Source organism: Amblyomma americanum, chromosome 1, assembly GCF_052857255.1.
Source record: "Amblyomma americanum isolate KBUSLIRL-KWMA chromosome 1, ASM5285725v1, whole genome shotgun sequence".
Classification (NCBI taxonomy): Eukaryota; Metazoa; Arthropoda; class Arachnida; order Ixodida; family Ixodidae; genus Amblyomma; species Amblyomma americanum.
Genome location: NC_135497.1, coordinates 194,074,805 through 194,096,434, shown reverse-complemented (window position 1 = coordinate 194,096,434; position 21,630 = coordinate 194,074,805). Strand labels below are relative to the sequence as shown.

At 43.1% G+C, this 21,630-nt stretch overlaps 1 protein-coding gene across 1 annotated transcript in view; it reads right to left on the bottom strand.

Moving 5' to 3' along the window:
* Positions 1–2,417: 2,417 nt before the first annotated feature.
* The window catches only part of PIG-U (phosphatidylinositol glycan anchor biosynthesis class U), a 38,625-nt gene continuing 19,412 nt past the window's right edge, over positions 2,418–21,630 (bottom strand). The window contains exons 10-12 of the mRNA XM_077648168.1: positions 18,081–18,205; positions 14,871–15,013; positions 2,418–7,781 (exon numbers count right to left, since the gene is read on the bottom strand). Coding sequence (XP_077504294.1) covers positions 7,671–7,781; positions 14,871–15,013; positions 18,081–18,205 — 379 coding nt within the window. The 3' untranslated portion in view covers positions 2,418–7,670. The remainder of the gene's footprint in view (positions 7,782–14,870; positions 15,014–18,080; positions 18,206–21,630) is intronic.

The following is a 21,630-nucleotide window of genomic DNA, read 5'->3' as shown; positions in this document are numbered from 1 at the left end:
ACGAAAAAGAGGCCCGGCGACTAATTTCTGCACAACATGAACAAATAATCTGGCAAAAATTATCTTCTAGGTCAACCCACTGCTCTCGTCTGTAACCAGAAGTGGAAAATCCGAAGAAATCCCTACCCTATCCCTTGCTCAAAAGGAAGTGCCTAAAGGCTTCTACCAGTCACCAGAGTTCGTTTGTTTTGTTTCTTTGCTCCTTAACGTCAAGCACTTCTCCTTTCCATGTATTATCTGGAATCCAGTGATGAGTACAAAAGCAGTCATAACATTTCACGGCATTCCAATTATTTCCAAAAATGTCCTCCTTAAGGAACATTTGTTTGGCTGTGGCAACAAGGAAGAATGAAAAATAATAAGCCCCTGCTTGCTCCTTTAGGAACAGTGGCCAGTGGCCATCGCTGTGTTTTCTCGTTGCCTCCTGCAGAGTTCTTGCTCAAGTTGCTTCCGTGAAAGTTGGGCAACGTTTAGCATGAGCCACATATCTTTTGCAAGGTCAGGAAGCTTGCAGACCTAGGGGAAGAGAGCAGAAAACTAAGGGTTCTACCATGTCTGCTTCGCGAAATTGCTATCGTGATATATTCTAAAACTGCAAGTGCAGCTGAATTTGCGAAATATATGCCGCAGGATCCTTCATGTTAAAAAAATGAGGCAAGCTATCATAGCTTCATAAAACCTAAATGCAGAAAGCTCAAAGGTTGTACACAGTTCATATAGCTGCTCATGTTTCATTCCGTCCCAACAGTATACAGTAAAGAAATTAAACACAAGTGCTAGAGCGTGGCCTCAGCAAATCCTGCGTCTCAGTGAAGTGCAAATGTTCTGATAAGTAATAAGAGTACGTAAATGGAAATGCTTTCGAAGCATCCTACGGTGTAAACTATATCTAAGGGCGTGCACTCCGAATATTGTGCTTCATTCATTATTACTGCAACTTATTCCTAAATGGGGCCCGTGGTAGCATTGCAATAAAGTCAGATAAGAAGTGCCTTGAAAAGAACGACACAATTAGAAATTTTCAGCACTGTCGTACAGTAAGTGTTCTCTAATTTCGTTCTATTTTCCGGTTCGTTGTTTACTATTGCATACCAATGTTTAAATAACCGTGTTCTATTTGCTTCTGTGCACACCTGTTTCTGATGTAACCCCCCTCAACTAATACTTCAATTGGAGCCTGTGAGGTATGCGAATAAATAAACAAACAAATAAATACACTAACTACGATTGCATGGCAGATGAGGCTAGGCAAACATGGCAAAAGTAGCAAAATGGCAGTGTGTTACCGTACTGGCCTAGCTGTTTGGTTGTGCTAAAACTTCCTAATATGCACCACTGTGTTTTCACAGTGCAGTGCTATATATCCTTGCTTGCTTACTGACTTACACAGCTGTGGCAGTGTAGGTCCGACAGTTTATGATGACATGATCACTTACATATTAAAATACTTGCGGGTACCATAAGAAGTAAAAATGAGAACAAATAACGACGTAGGGATGCAACAAGTAAACAGGCGGTTTTTACACAGCAAAAATTCGAGGGGACACTTAAGCTCTGCCTTAAGGGTATGACACGATAGCGTAATGGGTTAATTCCCATATATGCAGAAGGTCACTCTACTTTACATACATTGATGACTGGCAGTCCTTATATGCCGCCTGGAGCAGTGGTGCAGCGGTTAAGCGATGCACCACTGCTCTGCGATGACAGGTGCTCCCAGCAGCAGGCCTTCTGTGGCCCAGGTTGCTCTTCCTGAGAGACCAATCATTAATTTAACAGCCACCTGCCACAGTGAGCAGTATGCTCACTATTCAGTGGAAGGTTGTGATGATGCCGCAAAGTCATGTGACCTAGTTGGCCCACTTACCTCCTAGGTTGCTCTCTGGGCACCACTTGCTAGAGTCATGCTCATGACTTTTCGCTCACAATGCCGACAGCGCTGACGCGACAACGACAACACCGGATTTTCTGGACAATGGGGCGTTTAACGCTATCGCGTTAATATGTTTGTGAAAAAAAGCTAGTCACGAGGGCGAATGGGAAAGTGCGTGAGATGGAATAAACATGCAATGAGGCAAGTGGACAAGGTACTCTTATCTGTGCACCAAAACATGCCTTTTTGTTCGCCATCTCACATATCATAGCCTCTTTTTTCTTTACCACACGGGAACTGCATCGTAGTTGCCATGCATGAAGTAACTGCAATTATATGCCCACCACAAACATGACATCTGGCGGCTGCAATAATGCCGACATGCATTACTACATTGATCTTCAGTACCAAAATATAGACAATGGTTTTCTTGCACATATGAAGACAAATTCAAAAGAAGGCATATATAAACTTCTGCAGCACAAATTTCGCCAGCTAAGTGTAATTAATATGCAACTGCAATGAACACACAGAGCCAGAAAAATCCATGTAAATGTATCACTGAAAGTTTACTGCGCTGTTTTTAAATATCACAACACATATTCATGAGCTAGTAAAAGTAAACAAATACAGTATGACCTGTTACTGCTCTAATTTCACCAGAAATGCAAGAGAACATAATCCAGCCTTGCTGAAAGAAGGCACTTCTTTCTCACAAAAACTCACTATTTTCCATTTTTTTTCTTAGATGCCTTGTTCTGAAGTGCACACCCAAACTAGGGACCAACCAAATCACCTGCTATCGTTGCAAACTACCCCCCATCATGAGCCTGACACCATAATGTCCATTTTAATTCTAATAAAGCAGAGAAGTTACCCTAAACCTCACTTCCATTAATGCCTCTAGCTGCCCCATCTTTCACTTATGCCAAACAGCCAGTAAAAACTGAAACACTCAGCTTGACTAACCCCTGCAAAGCAAATATTAATTAGGTTAAAAGGTGAGACTGGCTCCTCACACTCCATTCAACTTTCTCTCTCCATAAGCTCCAAGTTTTAAACCTTTTCCGCAACATTACAAAAGACTCCCCCTACAAAATGACATGATGTTGCCACTTGCATTTCATCAATAATATAGCCCGGTGGTGCCCTGCCAGACAGCATAATCAGATTGATTGTATTATACTATACTGGATGATTTTTAATGAACGAGTGAAGCAGGAAACAAGCAGCCTTGAAACCAAACCAGAGGAGAGAAACATGAGGCTGTGGTAATGTAATGTTAAAAACTGAAAACTGGAAATTGGTTTTGAGGAAAGGAGGTGATGCGGTAGCAGTAACTGTCTCAAATATATCAGTGGACACCCGAACATCACCATAAGGGAAGGGATAAAGGAAGATGTGCTGTAGTGGAGGTCTCCGGAATAATTTCAACCACCTGGGGAACATGCATAGACATCGCACAGCATACATAGCACAGCAGGCGGGTGCCCTGTGATGTCAGTGCACGTAGTTTGCTGATAATGGTTGTCCAGGACACAATTCTCAATAAAATCTACCAATTATGACTAGGCTAATGCAATATCTCATCAGGATCAAAAGGCATTTGACCAAGAAAAAGAGCCTTCAAAAAAAGCCTTAGAAAGATAATGTAACAGTATAGATAAGAATGGCCCATGTTGTATATGTGAGCTTCAGCAAATGACAAACTAGAAAGGTATAAGTAGAAAAGTGTACCAAATAAACAACCTAAACTAAAAAGGAGACCTCCTACAATGCCCCACAATATAACTTTTCAAGGTCCCATGCTACATAGTCACTTCAAAGGCCCTTGAGCACTGATACACGGGCAACTCCAATGCACATCACGTCTACCAAGTTGATGCAGCACTGTCAAGCTCTATCGAGATTTCAAAGGCCCCTGAGCGGCAGCAGCATGAAATCTCTGAAGCAGTGTACTCGCAGTTACATAGCACAAAATTACAAGCAAAACAGTAGAACTGCCAACAAATTATTCAACTCCAGAAAGTAACTTTTTTGCACCAAGAAAAAACAATCCAGTTACAAAAACATCACACTCAACACCATCTCCAAGTTGCCAGAGCCATCAGTAACACGACATGCATCTGCTTAAAAGTGCATGCGTGCATCTGCCGCATATCTAAAAAGGCAGTGTTCCTTCTGAAAGCAATTCAAATTGCTGATGAAATAACTCACAGATTTTTTTGTCTTCCTGCATGGTGAACAGGTGCCAGCAATAACTGTTTTGTGCCCCGCCCATGAGAACACCAGCAACATATCTCTTTCGAGTTTAACACACATTGAGAAACTCAAAGTTCTTTAATTGACCACCAATTGAAAGTGCCTGCGTGACATACACTTTCATGTACAGTCGACGACTGATTTTTCAGACCCTCTAGGGACCGCGAAAACGACCGAAAAATCAGGCAGTCCGGAAAATCAAATTTCACCGAAAAAAAAAATCACGAACTTATTGCTATTATGCTGGAGGAAGCGGTCAGTTGTGTTGCACACATTCTAAAGCTCCCAATGACAAAATTTCATCGCGCAACACGTGCACAGACGACGGGCGGCGACCACTTTCACGAGCTCGGCCTGGCTGTGCTGTCCTCGGCATGTCGCCGATGAATGCACGGGTTGGGACAAAGTCTAGACGGGAGAGCGAACACGCCGCTGCGGGAGCTGCATTGCGCCTACAGTACGATGGACCCAGAACGAGAACATGAGGATGGCAAAACAATAAGAACCGAGAAGCGGCCGAAGCAAGCGCTCCGTCGGCGTTGGCCTCCGTCATTAAGCCTAGCGACTAGAGCCAAAATCGGTATCGTATTTGGCGATATGCACTCTGCGGTGGCTTGTGTATATTGGTGCGTATAATGAGGGACACCTTGCTTGTCATCGAAACACCAGTTGTTTACGGTTTTACAATAGAAAAGTCAGGGTTGCGGTGCGTTTTGCCATGGGTACGCTGACCTCACTTTAAAATGCACAATTTCCTCCCGCGCTCGCCGTCTCCGTGAAGACGTATGCCTCCCACGCGCTTCGTTGCTGCCTCTTTCCGTATTCGAAACGAAAGACTCGGCATAGATGAGTTCGGTGAACTCTGACTGCTTTTAAAAAATTTCATGCGGCAGAAGACGTTCAAGAACCGCACGAATTTGAAACCACGCGGGCGCAATGTGCCGACTCGCGCAGAATTTGAGTATCGCAAGAGGCCCCCTTTAAGCTTGAGTTTAATTTTATTTGATCAAGTTTTCGATCTCTCTTGAAGTTTGAAGTAATGAGGTTCCACTGTACACATTATATGGCGGCTTCGGTACTGGCGGCAAGTGCGCACGAGGTCCGAAAAATTGAGCAGTCAGTTGCGGTGTGTTCGAAATTTCAGGCACTGCTATACATTGGCTCTATGGGCCATGTCGCAGTGCCGCGAAGAAGTCCGAATAATCAAGCATGTCCGAAAAATCAGGCGTCCGAATTTTCGGTCGTCGACTGTACTGCCCTTATGTCGCTCATCTCAGAGCCAACATAAGAGTGGAATCCCATTCCCTGATCTTTTATTTTAATCCTGAAAAGAATCTGCTGCAGAATGAAGAAGCTTGGCTATGTAACAGGTAGCCACAGTGTAGTTTCCCGCTTAATTCATAAAGACAATGCTGCAACTGCACGGAAACCACAAAGGCTCCCCCCTTTTTTTTTGTCAATAAGCCAGAACAGAAGTGTTACAACACAACTCTAGATAATAAGGAAAAGCAGGTTCCTTTTTACGAAAACAATGCTTAATTGGCTTTATAAATTCCATGCCACAAACTTGTCCTCTAATTTTCCCTAGTCTGTGATCCTATAAGGCATTTGCCATAGATATGCATTTTAAGCAAACTAAGCTGTTCAGTCACAGTGGTCTTGTCATGACCACCCCCAAAATTTTTAGCAGCCTTTGCATGGCGTCACAAAATATGCGTTCAACTACAAGGTGACTATGAATGCAGTGACGCTTCGGCTTTCTGTTGCAAGCCTCTTTTCAGAAATAAATTGCAAAGCCTCTGAACCCCACCACTGCTTGTGAATTCTTGACGATAACATACCCAAGCAAATGCAGATGTACAGGAAAATCTACATGCCACAAAAGTATAAAGCCGACTGTGATTTTGTTCTATGACCAGCATTTATCTATTAACGTACATGCACTCTACCCCATCTTGCAATGCGAGAAATTTGCACCAGCCACAAGGTGAACTCTGCATGAACACTGCATTTTACATTACACAAAACCTCCAATCTTCCATCTGCCACACAATATCAACACATAGCAAAGCTCCGTATACATTTCAGCAGAAGCCACACAAGCATTTCAGCACCATTTCTAAATGTGTGCTGCAGTTGGCAGCTATTTGTTCATTTTTGCACAGAACCACATTAAAATGACAATAAGGACAAATATTCCTGAAAGGTGTAAATTTACCTTTGCTCAGCTGAGCTGCAAAAATATAGGAGTGCTACTGTAGACCCTATGCGTGGTGGCAGAAGCCAAACCAAATCACAAGCGCTCTGATCACCCCTAGTATACCTGTCATGAAAATACAGCAGTATGGAAGTCAAATAAAATGCAAGGTGCATGCTTTTTGATCCTTGTGTACATTCCCTTTGTGTGCCCTGCTAGTCAGGTGCCACTAGACAGAAGGATAGCTGGGCGTGTCAACCTATAGCTACATTAATTTCTTAAAAAAGGTTTTAAACTTGCAAGGGCTAACATTTTTTTCTAATTCAGCAGGTCTGTCGCACTTAGATTTTTCTGAATATTTTAACCTTGAAATAATTTTTTTTTAAAAGTGACAACAGAAGATGACTTGATACAGTGTGTTCACTTATTATTTACTTGCATTTACATTCATGAAAATGCCAGTGAACTGCAATGAAAGAGAGTTTTGGAGATCTGTTACACATACAGAAAGCATGCCATAGTTCTATCTTGCCTCCATGACACACTACCTAGTTTCATGAGTAGCTTGCCAAGCGCATCAAGAAAAATCAGAAAATCTGGAATCTAATAAGAAAAAAAGGCAAGTGATTTTTCAATCTTAGCAGCTTTAAACTGGTGTTAGAAAAAAATTGTTCTCATATTTGTGGCCCAGCCCTCTGACCCTGAGAAGATTCTGAAATGTGCAACACAGCTGCAGCTCTTAAAGGGCAGCAAATCAGAGCTGCTTGTACGAAAGCACTAGGTCTACCCATAGTCTTTTTGTCACAGGTGATACTTAACAACCTATGCAGACAAATAATACTTAATGACCACTTAATGACATACATGGCTGAATATAGTATTCAACAACCTCATACTGGAATGCCCACAGATTTGTTGCAAAGAAAAACAGAAAATCAGTGTGTACAAATATACACTAACAAGTACATCACATAAGTAATCGGCGGAAAGTTAATATCTCAATATCAGCTTTCATAATGCAAACGGATATGCTGGAATTGAGTGCTTGCACAGAGTTTTGCAATGTTAATAGTCGCTTATTGCCTAACATACAGAAACACACAAACATGAAGACCAGCAATAAGACTTACTATACACACTTTAACAACTTGTGAGGTGACTCTGCCATGAAGTACTGGAAGAAAGCTGTTTCAGAGGTATTTAACATCATGGCAGTTACACATCATATGGCACTGATGTGATATTACATAGTACCACACAGTGTACAAACACAAGCCAATGAACACACACTTATCCACCAACATGTGAAATTAAAATGTGACCTAGAGTCTTTCACTGCTAGCGTAACTCTATCTTCAAGTTTTTTTCTTGCAGCTCTTTGGGATCACCATTCTCAAGATAAAATTTCCTCTTGACGTAAGCAAATAGCAAGTCTGTGATGAGAAAGATCTGCAAAGATAAAAGGACATAATATTGTTAAACATAAGAGTAGTAAGCCTATTTTTACCATGCTGCAAGCTTTTGCAAATTTTATGCCCATGCTACACAGGTATTTCAAATGGTGTCAAACTAAATGTCAATCGACTCAAGTACTAGTCTAGTGCTACTAAGTTTTTCAACAGCATACAGTTTGTATGTCATTTGACTTGACAGGGCACCGCAGAACACACACCCTCATGTGCACTGTCTTCACAACATCACAGCAAAAAGAAAAAATTTAAAATGTGCTTTCAGGAAAGAAATTTTAATACATACTAAATGCTATGTATGAAAGAGACTGACAGCGAATGTTCATATCCTCTCCTTCCTCGGGGGACAGTCCTGGGGCGCATCTGTGCACTCAATGCTTCAACTGTACCTTTCGCTGTTCCTGGGCTACATGCGGTACAGCTTTCCCATTTTAAGGAATACATATCAGAAAGACAAACATCCAGACACTTCTAAGTGCTCAAGCGCAAGCTCTACGAATCTGCCTTGGAGTGCCTAAATGTGCCTCAACAGCAGCCACTGTTCTTGTCGCTTAATACAGACATTGTTGTTGAAACCATGAGAACACACATTCGGCACCTCACACGAGTTCCGAGTCATCATCATGAAGCTCTTCCAGTACTCAGGCCACATACTGCATTGGCAAAAGTAATTGAAACTCATCGTGCCTATCTTCCTTCGCAGTTCACCCCTGCAAGACCGCACTCACTCAACTGGAGTCTGCATGAACCTCGGGTACACCTCTCTATTCCGGGAATTACTAAGAAATCTGGTTTATCATTGCCTGCTCTCAAACAAATAACATTGGATCACCTGCATTTTAACCATAATCACCGCTTACAAGTCTACACAGATGGCTCAGTGACTTCAACAAATTCTGCTGGGTCTGTGGTGATCCCGGCCACGTCTATCTTAATGAAGGTGAGGGTGACCTATCTCACCTTTTCAACTGGTGCGGAACTAGCTGCCCTATGAACTGCAATTCAGTTCATCAGTCAGGAATCTCCCCAAGAGTGGACAGTTTTCATTGACTCTAAAGCAGCCCTTCAAGGCCTGCAAGCTGCACTACGCCGCGGGTCACACGAACAACTTGCTGCAGAAATCTGCAAGCTGTACCACAACGCCACACTGAAAGGACATGACATAATTTTCCAGTGGTTGCCAGGACACTGCGGTCTTAATGGAAATCACCAGGCAGATGAAGCTGCCCATTCTGCCCATAACGACGGGATCCCTGTCAATATCCCTGCAACGAGAGCTGACGCAGCGTGTGGGCTTCGTTCTTTGAGGCTGGCACTCACACTTTCAGCGTGGAACACAGGAGAGTTCTGCAACCATCGCCTAAGGGCATAGGACCCTGGACTGCGCCTCCATCTTCCATGTCACATAGCGCGTCGCGAAGCAACATTACTGTGCCGTCTATGGCTAGGCGTTGCCTTCACAAATCAATATGCTTTCCGGATCGGGATGGCCGACAGCCCTTCTTGTGTAAACCATGTCTGCGAAGAGACAATCAGTCAATCTCCTGTGTGAGTGCCCTGTTTTTGTGAACGAGAGGTGTAAGCTGCGTTGTGCTCTGGACCGCCTTGATCTTCGCCCTTACACAGATGACAAGATCCTCAGTCCGTGGCCACAACAGTCGACTCCCACCAAGGCTTACAAGGCACTGTTTTGTTTTTTACGAACAACTGCCTTGATTGACAGATTGTGACTGTGTTTCCCGTTCCTTCTCTTCTTTTTTTAAACCCCTCATTCCCTTCCCCAGTGCACGGTAGCCAACCGGAAACCTTCTTGGTTAACATCCTAGCCTTTCCCCCCTCTTTTTATCTACCTATCTACTGTGGCTTATATAAGCACAGAATGCGGTGGCTCCAACAGTCACCTTCAATATCCTTGGCTTAGGTTTCTGCTGAAGTTTCGGAGTGCGAATGCATGATATCAGCCATCCTCAAAGAAAAATGAACGCCATCATCAGCGGCACCTCTTTCACTATTACTTATAATCACAAAAAGGCAAATACAACACACATACAAAACAAGCTAAAGGACAAAAATAAAACTTGAGTGAAGCAGCGTAATTTCAATACAGCATGCTTAAGTTTCCAACTGCCTTTGGAAATTGCTGTGGAGCATCATTGAACTCCATCAGGTATAAATGCTAATCCGAGTCTTGAACGTCATTTGACTCAAATGACAGAAGCCAACCGTCAACTCCAATGTCATAACGAGCCCCTCTTTTCCCTTCCCTGGACTGCTCAATTTGACACAAATGTTATTCCAATATGTCTGTGTAGCATAGGGGAAAATCATAACAGTAGAGCCCCACTGATAAGTTTTAAAGAAAAAAATGCAAAAAAATCCGTTATCCTTGCAAATTATGATCTCAACTGACTGAGATTTTGAAAAACATCACCGTTGAAACAGGTACGAAGGCATTTACTGATAAATTTACTTCATAAAAATGTTGAATAGAGTTCATTAGCATTTCTTGGCACAAGGTCTGAACACCTCCTTGCCTAGTGCTCGCAGAAATCAGTTTGCATTTATGTCGTCCTTAGCATGGAAGAAACTTTGCAACACGCCCGGTCCGTCACCGGCAATGGCAAAAGTAGTCAGAATCTTTTTCTCGTTTTCATATGCTTCGCCCCTTTGCACTAGTTACTGCGGGGAAGCCGCCACGGCGACTGACTGCTGTAGCGTTTGCTTTTTCACATACATATATCGTGTGAAACTCGCCGTTTTGAGAAAGATTTTTTACTGCATTTGCTGACTAACATGAAAAAGCACCCCAGTCACAATATTAAGAGTGCCATATTTAAGTGAAGAAAAGAAACCATGGCTATCTGCAGCAAACACCCAGAAAATGCTTTTGGGTTCACAGTGTGCACAGTTGTGTGCACAGTGCCTGAAAGAATTAAAAGTTTTGGTTTGGTTTGGTTTATGAGGGTTTAATGTCCCAAAGCGACTCAGGCTATGAGGGATGCCGTAGTGAAGGGCTTCGGAAATTTCGACCACCTGGCCTGGGGTTCTTTAACGTGCACTGACATCGCACAGTACAATGCTATAAATGTTAAACAAGGCTGTGCCACTGCCTCTACAACCCTAATAAAGCTTAGTTTTGTCTACTGCCTGGCAAGCATGTCAGCTATATCTGCAGCATTATTCAATCTAATTTATCCTCACTTTCCATGGCCTCTTTCGTGAACAATTCTTTGTAGAGAAGGTATAAAACATGCTGTTCTGTTTCAAGTATTATACTCTGTTCCCACAGTCAACAATACAGATACTTTTTTCACAACATGAAAGCATTTGCTAGTCATGCAGTCAATACATTTTACAGGTTGGTATTACTAATACAAAGTAGTATTTGTATCTGCTAAAGAAGTTCACTTCATAAAAACAGACCTTTCACCTGCATGTATTCATTTAAAATGTACAGGTCCAGACATAAATAAACAGGCATCACTATTCCGTTCAAAATGCAATCACACTTTCCCTATAAGAAATTAGGATACATTGTCCACGAGAAGGCGCCCTAGTGTCCACTTCCAACATGCACACATACCATAGCTAACAATTTCAATCAGGCAATGCATGAATAATGTTAAAAGGCAATAGCGTGCTCCGTTTACTTTTGTCTGCAGCCTGTACTTACCATTTCAGCCTTAAAGGGAAGCTGAAACAGTTTTCAAATTGCATGAAATGCTGTGGTTGAGAAAAAGGGACCTTAAAAATCATGTAAATTTTTTCTCGATTCTGTCTGCAAAAAGAGCCGCAATCGTTTGTTAAAAACCCACTACTGACACACCCTCGTCGCTTCTGGAAGTGCTGGATGGGGGGACGGCAAAAGGAGAAAACTTGCGGAAGTGAAGCCAATCACGGAGAGTCAGCCATTCGTCTCGTTTTGCTTGCTGCGCTGCGCCTCGTGCTTCGGTCAATGACGGATAAACGCAATCATCTGCCAGTGCCACTTGCTTTTTCCTGTTTGGCCGTTCTGTGTTGAGTGCGTGCAGTGACGAGTGGCCATCATGCCCTCATTCAGCGCAGCGTTCGGTTGTGCGAATACTAGCGACCGAGACGACGCGGTGCTCCACATGTTCCCAAAGAATAGGAAACGTTCATCGCGGTGGGTCTCTGCCGTGAAAAGGAAAAATTTCATGCCTACAAAATCAACTGGGTTGTGCTCCAACCATTTCCATGACAATGACTATATCGAAGCTTGGAAGCGATGCAGGCAGTCGGGATTACAATTAATTAAATCAGCGTGACTAAAGCCTGGAGTCAATCCGTCCATATTCCCACACAACGGATGTGCCTCGCCATCTCCAAGAGCGGTCTTTACCAAAAGAAAGGGGCGTGAGGTAAGTGTTTTAATGCATGCTTGTACATTTAGTGGTTTATTGTTTGTTTGGTTCAACGTTCCGCGAACCGACTGGAGCTATATGAAGGACGCAGAAGCGAAGGGCTCCGGATATATTTCACTTACCCTGTGGGATACACTGGTATCCCTCTTCGTCCCCCACGCCAGCGGCGATCGTGACTTTCACGCGCGCGCTGCCAGGAATGTGGAGAGAAGGCACCCCTGCAACTCTGCTCATTTCCGTCCCAGCACTGACGCGACGTCACGGCAGCGCGCTGCCTACTGCGGAGAGGGTTGCATGCCTGAGCATGACTGCAAGGATTTGCTGCTGGGGAGGCAATGCCCGGGGGGATAAAAGGCGGAACTCGCGGCGGGAAAGCTCTCTCGCTGCCAGACCTGACCTGAGTGCCCCCGCCGGCTGCCCGCTGCCCGCCGGCCCCCGAACCCAACGCCGGTCGACGTCAATTAACGACTTGGTGAGTTACTGAACATCTATTTTACGGATAGAACATTCTTCCGTAGTGTGCTTTGCCTCGCATTAGAATAATAATTAAACTATTTCCTAGCGTGCCCTGCCGTAGCCTATTTCGTCCGGACCTGCCGTGGCTTTGAGTCTGTGCCACGGATTGGGGAAACGTGTTGCGTTATTCAATGCATGCGTGTAGCTGGGACGGAAACTTGCCTTCCCGGTCGGCTGGACGCAGAGTGACCCCATAACCGATATTTACATCGGACATTGCACGGTGTCCTTGCACTTCCCCAAACTGGAATGCGGCTGCCACGGTCAGGTCAAATCCCCGTTCCTCGAAATCAATGTCCTAGAAATCGGTACCCGAGGGCCATAAGGGCCATAACCACTGAGCTAGCAAGGCGGTGCAATTTTTGGTTTGGAACGCATGCTAGCAGCACTGTAGTACGCAGAGGTTTAGCTGTGTAGCATAAAACAGACTTTTTGTCAGAGTTTTATCTTGTTTTCTTTCCGATTCACCCTCTGACCATATCGGTGCAATGGCTTTCCATGCATTTTAGTAAAGTTGCCCTCATTCTTGTGCTGTTAACCAGTATAAATCAGAGTTCTTTTGAACAGAGTATTTGAACAACTACATCTCTGACGATGCAAAAGAGCAGAGTGCACAAAAGGGCACGTCTTAGGATAGTAAGTTCTTTGAGGCTCCTAATCCTTGGAAGTGGTCTTAGACAATGAAGTTATCAATACTGAAGAAGAGCTTTAGTTTTGAGTTTTCATGCATTTTCATATATGTGTATCTGTTCATAATGAGCCAGTATTTGCGTCGTCCGCATATTATGCTCTTTCAGGTCATTGCAGAGATGCTTGAAAACATAAGTCATGAAGCAGCTGGATCACCATCCCCAAGCGAAGAGAAGAACTTGTAGCAGACAGTGTGGCAGAGACAAATATGGTGTCTCAAAGGATATTCCTGAAACTGCTGATAAAAGCCTCCAAGTTGTGGTGCGGCCGCCAACACTTTGCGTAGGATCCCAAGCAAATGAAAAGCAACGAAAACATCATGAAAAGTGCAGACAAAGACAAAGCCTCGAGGTGTTTCAGTCGGTGTGATAATCTCATTACCATGCTTCTTTCCGCATGCTTTCATACAGGAATAGCACACACGAAAGCTTCCTCCATCGTCTCGTCTCTTCGCGCTGCAGTCCAGCAGTGAACCCACTCCACCTTAACCAGTTTGGCATTCTTTTGTAGTTCTAAAAGGCCTTCATGTGTGAGTAGACACCTCACTATAAATAAATTAACAAACAAATGCTTTACTTGCCCGACTCGCGTAAGCATGCCGGCAATTTGAATTCGATCATGTTTACATGTGTTTTCAAGAAGTTGGTGGTCCGGCTTTTATGCAGCGGCGAGTACACAACAGCGTTTCGATGCGATTTCGTTTTTTATTGTCACTTGCACATGCACCCGCGCAAATGATATGTACTCACATGCACCTACGCAAAACATACGCAGCATTTGAGATTTCCGACACGTGAAAATGTAGCGACTTCACTTTCGCCATTAGCGCACTCCGCAGCGTCGTTGGTTCCACCGTTTTCTGGAGCCACTGATGGTTCGAACATGTACGGCGAGAGCCCTAACTGTTCAACACTGCTTGAATTATCCATAATTTTCTAGATGTAGTTCTCAAGCAATGCACTACACAGCAACACCGTCGGTGCTGTCCGGATATCCCCGTGAATGACGTCACGACAGTTCCGGCCAATCATGGGCAACAGCGGTGTTTGCTCAGTGCTCTGAGGTGCTGGTGTACGTTTTCTTCTAAAAAACAACTGTCTGCGTTTATTTCCTCCCTTTCTGAATGTGATATTCTTCTTCAGCGGACTAAAAACTATAAATGCCACTCAGAACTCAATTTTTTCGGAAAGTGCTTCAGCTTCCCTTTAATCATGCATGTAAATAAATTTCAGACAATTTGAAGAAGCATCCATGGCCCTGAAGAATTTGAATTAATGAGAACTGCCCTATAGCACATCTTTATACAAACCACAAATATGACATCTGTCTACCAATACTGCAGTTAAGTTTTGCAGAGAAAAAAAAAACAAAAAAGCACAATTCTTTCTTTTTAATGGGCACTGCAGCAAAGATGTACATGAAAGAAATTAATGAGCTACTGCTGTCTGTCTGTATGGAGCTGCACAAAGCTGTCTGCTTACCTGGCCAGTGTTGAAGGCCAGAGTGATACCAAAGTAGAAGTTGGCATTGGCACTACTTGAAAAAATCCACAAGTGCCAGAGAAGAGGCGCAAGTGCTGAGCATGACACAAATATGCAGCCCACCAGAAAGTATTGTTTCATATCTGTGAAAAAGAAAGAAAACAATTCGCGATGCTACAAGCACTGGAGTCACTGAGTTTCTCTAAAGACAATAAGCAGGCACAATGTGGCACAGGCTGCTGCGGCAGTGATGTAAGCTTGTGTTCCTGCACGAATGAACACCCTCATCAAGGCTTGCCATATTCACTGTTGTGATTCCTTATTGTATGAGCTTTTGACTTGTGCTGCACTCAGTGGTGCGAGCCAGGACCTTTACTCTTCGTTCCTACCATACTATTTTTCCCTTCAGTCATCCATAATGTAAGCTGTCTGCACAAGATGAACAAGCACAAAAAGTAAAAAACTTTCAAAAAATTACTTAGCTTTGGTGAGCTTTCTTTTACTTTTTTTTGTCATATAGTAGCACTAGACAACGCACAATATGATCAAAGAAAGCAACCTGTTAAGCGAACAAGAAATGGCTGCTGTGACCCCACAAATGAAGAATCATAGATAAGAGAAGTACTTTCACTGAAATTTTTTCAAGCGTGCCATCATGTTCATTTATCTCATAAACGCTGCCACAACAATGCAAAAGAGGCAAGCAACAATGTTTATGCTGTTGTGAGAGCTGTGCTGTGCTATTCATGAAGAATACATACTGCTGCAAAGGATGTGCACATAAGGTTTTCTAAAAAATGCTCACTGCTATATACTGTTGCTAAAATACTGTTGCATGGTGATCTGGTAGCTATGAAAGAGCCAAAACTGATGAAAGCACCTTTCTTTCCTAATGGGCAGCAAACAGTCTGCACTAGCCCACAGCCACCGCTGATGGCTCTGTTCGACTCTTCATTCTAAACAACACTCCTAACCTCAAAAATGCCTGCTGGCAATGTGTACAAGTCAAGCCAACAGTATACGAAACACAGTGCTGTGATCAATCTATGCTGACAGACAACCTAGTGAAACTACCAAGGTGTAGTATTAAGTACATTCTTGTTCAGACAAGCTTTGTTAGGGTGAATCCTCTGAGAAGCTGAACAGTTTAGTTTCCTATAGACATGACAAAAAAAAAAAAGATGGTTCACATGAAGTTTTTCAATGCCAGATGAACAAAAATGAATAAAAAAAAAAGCTTCAGCTGGCAGACTTTTTTCAGCATTGGTTATAAACAGGACATGAATAACCAACCAACTACAGAAAGAACTGAATTTTCTGACAGCAGGTAGTGCATGGGTTTTCAGAAAACATTTTTTTCCTGACTGCCTAATGTTTCCTTGTGGCTTCCCTCATTTATGTTTTTTATTCCTGGTCTACTAACAGTGAGTAAATATATCATGCAAATTCTCATATTTTTAGAACTTCTTTTTAGCGTGTACTTCTAAAAAGCTGAACATATTTACATGGTTTAATCAAAGGCAGTCTACTGCATATGGATGCTTAACAGCAGCTCTGATAATATACAAGGCTTGGTCAAAAAGTAACTCATAATCGCTGTAGCTTGGTAATGGTAAGCACTAGGGAAGTGAAATTTTGTAAGAAGCATTATTCCTTTATACCGTAACCCATATAAAGCCATCGTGCATGTTCAACGTGACCTCCTACTATGCCAACATGAAGTGATCGACTTCCTCTACAAGTCTTTGATAATTCAGCAACTTCAATTTGCTGGAAGCTGTTACCATGCAAGAACACAATGAATCGCAGTAATGTGCTCTCATGACTCGAGATGTTCCGGCGTGGTGATTGCAGTATCCAGGTGCTGCTATGTTCAGGCGGACCATAAAGTGTCACAAACAATGAAAATGCATCAGTTATTAATCAACTCATTCAAAATGACATTATGAAACACACAGATATAGCATAAGGATCTGTCTTAATGCCACTCGAATGACTGGGATACAGAAAAATTTGTGTTTGTTGGGTTCCACAGCTTTTGAAAAGGGAATTGCAAATTTGGAAAAATGTGTGCGATGATCTACAAAGTTATTTGCAGATTGTACACACTGCTTTCATGAAGTCATTCATGAAGAACTTTTGTATTTCTAGCTACATGGATGATTGTAGGCTCATCTGTGTGGACAACAGGTTAGAGATGCCAACAAGTTCATTGCATGTGTGAAAAAAAGGTGTAATGATAAACCTCAAGAGTTATGCAAAATATGCATTTGTGTCATAGAAAAATGATGGCTACAGTGCAGTGTTTCATTCAGTGGCATTTTAAAAAGACGAAAGCACCAATGCTTGCACTTAAAAAACATAATTTTCCTCGTTCTTACCATTACCGAGCCACAGTGGATTGTTTTTTTTTTTACCGACCTTTGTGCAAATGTGTACACGGTATGCTAGCTGAATTCCCCAAGGCCATTAAACAGGAAATTTTCCAAATAGAACCCCACTTCATTTTACCCCTCACACCACAAGTACACATCCAAATTGTCTGATGCATTTCAGTACTACATTGGTTTTTCCTTTATGCACAAAACCTATGGAACAACAATACAAAAGATGCTCATTAATGTCAGACTGCAACATGAAGATGTTCTGTCAGTGGCCACGGATCAAGCGTATCAATACTAACAGGTGTTTACAAATTAAGATCATCTGTCACTCCCCATATTTGGTAGCTGAAGGCTTTTGCAGCCGGACGTGCACTCTGAAGAAACAAAACAAACTTCCAGCATGAATACATGTGCTCACAAAAATGGGAACACGATTTTTGTAGCTTATGCGCAAGAAAAAAAGTCAAGCCACCAGAAGAGAGACAGCAATGAAGACAGATTATTTTAAGCTCTGAATACTTCTGCATGCAACCAAGATGCAAATATCCCTCTACTAATTGATGATAAGCCTCATTGGTGATCAACTCTTACGTATTCTTATTCACCCTACAGTAAAGCCAGATAGTGAAAAATAATGAAGCTCCATATTACCAAGAATAACCAAATCAGTGACTGCTCATAAGATTGATCAAGGCTATACACTGCAATAAGCAATTTCTAAAATAGTGTTGGGCAATGTTTTAGTACACCTACAAACAACTAAATTTTAGAGTACTTTTCAATGCAATCATTTTTTTTTTTTGGCGGAAAATGACTTTGCACTCACATGGAAATACATGTCTCCAAATGGGTAGCAGAGATGTGTACAGAGCTATGTCCCCAATACTAGGGTAAGACTTGAAGACTGCTGCCAATGCAAGCAGCAGAAAAAACAGAAGCAGGGGTTCCTTCCTGCAAGATCCAACAAACAGACAAGCACAATGCCATCAAGAGAGAGACACAATGCATTGTATGCAGCATTGGAAACTTTTTGCAAGTATCTCATTACATCATCTAATTAATAAACTGAGGGAGCGGCTTGGATGCATGCCCCAGTGAAGAGCGTTGCATTATTCTGACCACATAGGGTTCTTCCATACACGAAAATCTTGGTACATATGCATTTTCTCATTCCGCCTCCAAAGACACCACAGCTGGGTCTGGACCTGCAACTTCCTACTCAATAGCAAAACACCATAGGCAATGAGCCACCACGGCCGGTATTAATATTACAGCAAATCATAACAGTCAACAAAGGTACTGACCACAGCATGTCAACATCTGACAGCTTTGTTGGCTATGTGTGCAATGCCATTAAAGCAGACAAACAATGTTTATACCAGGTGTCTCAGCAAAGCCTGTTGTCAATTTTTAAAAATAAGCTTTTTGAGGTCTAAAAGCGGCCTTTGCCGCAGAGTAATACCAATGTTTGCAGACATCAGAAAACTGGTTTAACTAGTAGGCTGGTTAACTGAACTCTAATATAGTTAACTTTTCAGCTATTACAGTTAGGCACCCAGTTTAGAAATTCGAAAAAATGATTGCCCTCAGCACTGTGGCTCAATAAACTTTGGCCGTCTCGCACACCGTTAAAAAATCACATGGTTGTGGTGCGCGCACAGAGACACCAGCCAGTGTATGTAATTTCGTTGTGCACCGTGTGATCTCTGCCTTGCCTAGGCTGGAACGGCGAGCATCGTAATGCGGCCTGGACAGAGTGGGACGGCCAAACTCTGTTGAGCCACGGGGCTGAGGGTAATCCCATTTCGAAATTCTAATAACTATATTGTTACCACTAATGGCCAGCTACAAATCTCAAAATTGCAACCAGGTGCCTAACTGTAATAGCAATAAATTTTAAAGTCGAACCTCATTATAGCAAACAGGTAAAAAATCGTAAAATAGTTTGGTATAGCTGAAATTTGCAATATAAAATTTTGTCAAAAATTCCCAGGGACACCTAATTACATTGTGTTGGCAATGCAATAACGTTAGAAGCTGTTGATGCCTTTATCGGAAGTGACGTCACTACCAGTTTGGTGACGGCACTTCACCCCAGCCAATGGGTGAATTTTATGACCGATGACATTCTTTTTCTGGATGAGGGTTTTAATGAAGATTTTAATCCCATTAAAAACGCAAGAGTATTGCAGTTTATCCACTGAGGAGATGGCAATTCAGGCGGTCCTTTCAGGGACACTTTCTCAAAAGTTTCAGCGCAGTTTCGAAGAGCCTCGAGGCAATAACGGTGGCTGCAAACAACCGTGGGCCAGTTAAGTTGCTTCCCCACACCACAGTGCACCGCCATCACACAACAATGGCAGGCAAGCCCAGCTATGGTGGCTTCCCTGCACTGCAGCCGTGTCGCGTGTAAAATGGCACATCAGAGCGAAATATATCGCCATTTCCTTGACCTCCGTGACAGCAGACATGAGTGCAGGATGGTTACTGCAAGGCTACAGACGTTCACGCCGCTGCTTTCGGAGTGCTGTCAACGAGCACGAGAGGCGCGACCATGTGCTGACCACCTGGCTACCAACCTTCCACGCTGCCAAGCCTTCCGTGACACTGTTGGCGAATGAGATAAGATGCGAAATAAAAGCACAAACACTCGCCGCACCACTACCGGTCACATATGTAGTGCGGCCTGCCATCTGAAGTAGGCATTGCTTGGCACTATGGAGTTCAATATATCCGTTTTACAACCAACATTGTCCGATATATAAAGTAAAAAAATACATGCGCTTGTTAAAAATATCTAGAAAGAGTTCGATACAGAAAATAATTCGTAATATCAAAGTTCCTTACAGTGAGGTTCGACTGGCTAGCACGATTCACATGTTTTCTGATGTCTGCCAACACTAGTACAGTCAAACCTTGGTATATCGAACCCAGGTATTTCTAATTATTGGCTATACTGAACACAAAAATTCCCCCCTTAAAAATCCTGCGTAAAAGTATAGGGAAGTCGCGCTTTATAACATCAGCTCCCAACTCTTTCGTCTGTCATTCGATATACTGAATGACGTGCCGCGCCCCTGCAAGTAGCATTTCTCCAAACGGCGCCTTTGACCACCTTTCGCGTGCAGAGACAGGTCGGCTGTGCGGCCTCAGGCCCCAGCTGGCAGTGCTTGCGCTGTGAAACTGAGTGACGGCGCAAATGTGGGGTGTGCGTGAGGGTGGTCGTTGGTGTCCTAATCATTCCCACACCAAATTGCTCTCATGCAGTGAAGCCACCCTTGCTAACTAAAACCTTGCGACGACTTTTGCCTGGTGGGCTTAGCTCGCTTCGCAGCCCAAGGGGCTGCAGAAACCAAATGTAACTTAGTTTTAATGAGTGACATATTTTTATACATAGTGTACTGGTAAGACGATTAGACATAACAGGCAATGGCTAGTTCCAAAGCATCGTCCGCTGTGGCTTCAAAGTAGGTCAGGCCTAGCAACACCTAGCGAGTGGTGTGCTGCGCTCTCCTGCGGGCAGTACGTCGCAACAAGAAGCGTGTCACTAGCATGGGTGCAATGTATTCCTGGTTCTAGGTTACATATAAGCTTATCTATACCCATTTTCCACACATAGGATTATCGGTATATCACACTCTTTTGTGATCCCCTTTGAGTTTATATCGAACTGTTGCTTAATATTTTAACAAACACATGTAATTCTTACTTTGTACATCGAACACGGTTGGCCATAAAACAAACGTATTGAAACTGCCCACGCACCAAGCTGTGCCCGCTCCGACGGCAGGTGGCAGGTTTTGCCTTACTACACATGACTAGTGCTGGCACGGCAAGCGTTCGCACCATGGTTTGCCTTTTCTCGCAGTTGCCAACAGCGCTACAGAAGACATAGCGGCATGAACAGTTGGTAGCAAGGCAGTCGGCACGTGGTCACACGTCTCACATCCGTCGATAGTGTCCCGCAACCGATCTTGTACATGTTCAAGAAAATAAGTAACCGATTACAATTACAATGGCTCCATTTGAAATTCAACTGATTAAAGTGGTCAATTACAGCACCAGAAAAGTAAACGATTACTATTGTGTTATTTTCCTTCCAACATTTATTGTCATAAGACTACACTAAACCACTGTGGCTTTGATATTTTGTTGCATGTTAATTTTCAAGAGGAGTTGTTTTTCGAACCGGTCACCAATTTCGCCACATTTTCTCATGAAGAGATTAGCAGTTACACTGAACTATTTCTTAATGATGCGCTGGAGGGGAGGGTGGTATTGCAACGGATATTTTTGGTGAAGACGAGGCGAACGAAGTGTCTCGGAGGTGCGCGTGCTTTGGGCTTGGGTGCTCCGTGTTCTGTGCGGGCCCTGTG